This window comes from Tinamus guttatus, unplaced genomic scaffold (assembly GCF_059628265.1).
Source record: "Tinamus guttatus ecotype Peru unplaced genomic scaffold, ASM5962826v1 Tinamus_guttatus_pri_ptg000032l, whole genome shotgun sequence".
In the NCBI taxonomy this organism is placed as follows: domain Eukaryota; kingdom Metazoa; phylum Chordata; class Aves; order Tinamiformes; family Tinamidae; genus Tinamus; species Tinamus guttatus.
The window spans coordinates 1916691-1919661 of NW_028288566.1; the positions used below are offsets into that span (position 1 = coordinate 1916691).

Here is a 2971-nt window from a genome sequence, read left to right on the forward strand (position 1 = left end):
GCCGCAGCAGGATTGGGCCAAAGTGGGTCCCAGGTCCCGCGGGGTTGGGGACGAAGTTGATTTTTTCGGCACTCGCTGTCGGGCTGGAAAAAGAGGCGAAAAGGATGAAAAAGCAAAGAGGGGACAGAGCGGGGGGTTCCGGTCCCCCATTATAGGTGACATCAAGGGTTAACTCGGGATATTTGCCCTTCTGAAACAAAAAGAAATGCGAGTTTCATCCCCCCTCCTCCCCTCCGCCCCGGTCCCGATCCCGCCGCGTCCCCTCGCCCCGCAGCAGGGAAAGGGCAAAAAGAAACAGAGAGACTAAATAAAAATAATAAGGCGCGAACGAAAGGCGAAGCCGCGGCCCCCCTCCCCAACCGAGAGAAAACCCGACCCAGGCTCTAGTTGAATATAAGTTTTTATCTTGATGCAACATCGTTAAAACCGTCACAAATCGAAACAACAGGTCGTTTAAAAACCGCTTCGCACGATCAGTACCTAAAATGCACCAGGCTCCCGAGTTCGCTTTGTTGGCAGAAACCCTTGGGTTTCCCCCCCGCTCCAAGATAATATTTTTTTTTTCTTCTTTTTGTTTTAAATAATCAACTTCGTTTTTTAAGAAAGAAAAAAACAAAAAACAAAAACACGCTTGTCTGCGCAGGATCGGCCCAACATTCTCGTTTGCACGAATTTGCCTTTTTTTTTTTTTTTTTTTGCGCAGCAAATAATGTGCATTTTCTTTTCCTCTCCTTCCTTAACCAGTGAGATTAAAATAAGATTTCGTTTCCCGAGGGTTAATAAATAAATCTGGTGCATAGTGAGATAGCAGCCAACCGTTTGCAGTCCATATATTACTATATTGCCTTTCAGGTCACCCTAAAATTGTTACCTCTCCTTCCCCTCCCACCCTTCCCACCCCCTAACTATTTTTAAGAGCATAGATAATTTTAAATCTCTATAAAACAGTATTATTTAACCCAATTGACTCCTGTATATAGTGCATTCGGCTTCGTCCCAACATCGTTAAATTAACTCGGATATTATTTGCATGCTATTACATACAAACTTTTTTTTTTAAGACTCGCGCTTTTTTTTTTTTTTTTTTTTAGGATTTTTCTTTTTTTTTTCTTCTTCTTTTTTTTTCCCCCCCCGTAAATCAAGCAAAATAGAGACTCGGGAGAAGAAAAAAAAAAAAGAAAAGAAAAAGAAAAAAAAAGGCAGAAAAAAAAAAACACCCTAACCCGATGCTACATTATGTACAGGGGGGGAATAAGTTAACGCGTGGCTCAGCTTGGCCGCCCCGAGGTGCGGGGGCTGCGGGGCGGACAGGGCGCAACGCTGCCCGGTGCGACCCCCCCTCGTCGTCCCGGGCGCTGCAAGCCCCGGGAAAGTGGAGGATAAAATAGAATTAAGGGAGATAAAATAAAAAGAGGTAGAGAGGGAGAGGAAGATACGGGTGGGGAGGGAGGAAGACCGGCGGAGCTGTAACCCACCGGGAAACACACACGCGGGTAGGGATGGGGTGGGGGGGGGGGGGGGAAAGGGAAAATTAAAGGGGGTCGGGGGAAGAAGAGAGCAAAAGGAGGTGAAGCCAAGCCCCGGCCCCCGCGGTGCCCTACACGTCCCGCATGCAGGCTGGCCCCGGCGGCTCCCCCGCTCCAGTCCGAGCCCCGCGGAGGAAGCCGCCTCTTCCAGCGACCAGCTGGGGAGGGGGAGGGAAACAATATAATCATTATTATTAATAATAATATAACAACAACAACACTGGGTGCTCGTCCCGCTGCGGCGGAGCGGGTTCAGAGGAAGAAATCGGCGGGCGCCTTGGGGGCGGCGGGCGGCGAGGGCGGCCGCGGGAAGGCGCGGGCCGCCGCCAGCTTCTCGTACTTCTCCTTGTACACATCCCGCTCCTTGGCCAGGCGGGCCACCTCCTGCTTGAGCTGCTCCACCTGGCCCTGGAGCTGGCACTTCTCATTCTCCAGGATGTGCCGCTGCTGGACGCGCTTGTAGCGGCAGGACTGCGCGTAGCCGCGGTTCTTCAAGGTCCTCCTCTTCTGCTTGAGGCGGATCACCTCCTCCTTGCTGAAGCCGCGCAGCTGCCGATTGAGCTCCCGCACGGACATGCTCACGAGCTGGTCGTCGGAGAAGCGCTCCTCGAGGCGCACGTGGTGGTGGTGGTGATGGTGGTGGTGATGGGCAGCGGCGGGCAGCTCGTCGCCGCCGAACGGCTGAGGCCGGAACGACTCGTAGCCCTGGTGGTGGTGATGGTGGTGGTGGTGCGGGGCGCCGATGAGCGCCTCCACGGCGTCCTCGGGCGTCAGGTTGAGCGCCTCGGGGTTCAGGTGGTGCTGGTAGCCCGACATCCAGTAGAGCTCGTCGAGCTGCGGCTTGGAGGGCAGCGGCGCCGCGCCGGGACCGCCCGCGGGCTGCGCGCCGGGGCTAGCAGCGCAGAAACTGGGCGACGAAGGCACCGAGGAGCACGGGGTGCTGAGCGGCGTGGAGGAGAGCGAGCCGGCGGGCAGGCGGTGGCAGAGCCGCTCCGCCTCGGCCGGCTCCTTCTTCACCTCGAACTTCATGAGGTCGAAATCGTTGACGTACTCGATGGCGAGCGGGCTGCTGGGCAGCTCAGCGCTCATGGCCAGCTCCGAGGCCATCGCAAGTCCATGGAGGGGCCGCTCCGCCGCCGGGGCTCGCTCGGGAAGCGGCAGGCGCCGGGATTGGGGCGCGCTGCGGGTCGGGGCCGCCCGAGGGATCGCCCTGGAGGCGCCGACGGCAGCGGCCTCCGCGCTGCAACCGGATCGGGCTTCGAGCTTCAGCCGAGCTCCGCTCCCCAGTGCAAGCGGGACCGGGCTCCGAGCTTCAGCTGAGCTCGGGGGTTCCGTTCCCTGGTGCGAGTGGGAGCAGACTCCAAGGGCTCCGCGCTGCAACCGGGACCGGGCTCCGGGGCTCAGCTGGGTTTCAGAGTTCCACTCCCCGGTGCAACGGGAACGGG

At 57.1% G+C, this 2971-nt stretch overlaps 1 protein-coding gene across 1 annotated transcript; it reads right to left on the minus strand.

Annotated features, from left to right (window-relative positions):
* Positions 1–1585: 1585 nt before the first annotated feature.
* MAFA (MAF bZIP transcription factor A) lies at positions 1586–2673 on the minus strand. Its single transcript, XM_088531295.1, has one exon. The coding sequence runs from the start codon at positions 2631–2633 to the stop codon at positions 1779–1781; it is 855 nt and encodes a 284-aa protein (XP_088387421.1). The 5' UTR covers positions 2634–2673; the 3' UTR covers positions 1586–1778.
* Between the last annotated feature and the right edge of the window lie 298 nt (positions 2674–2971).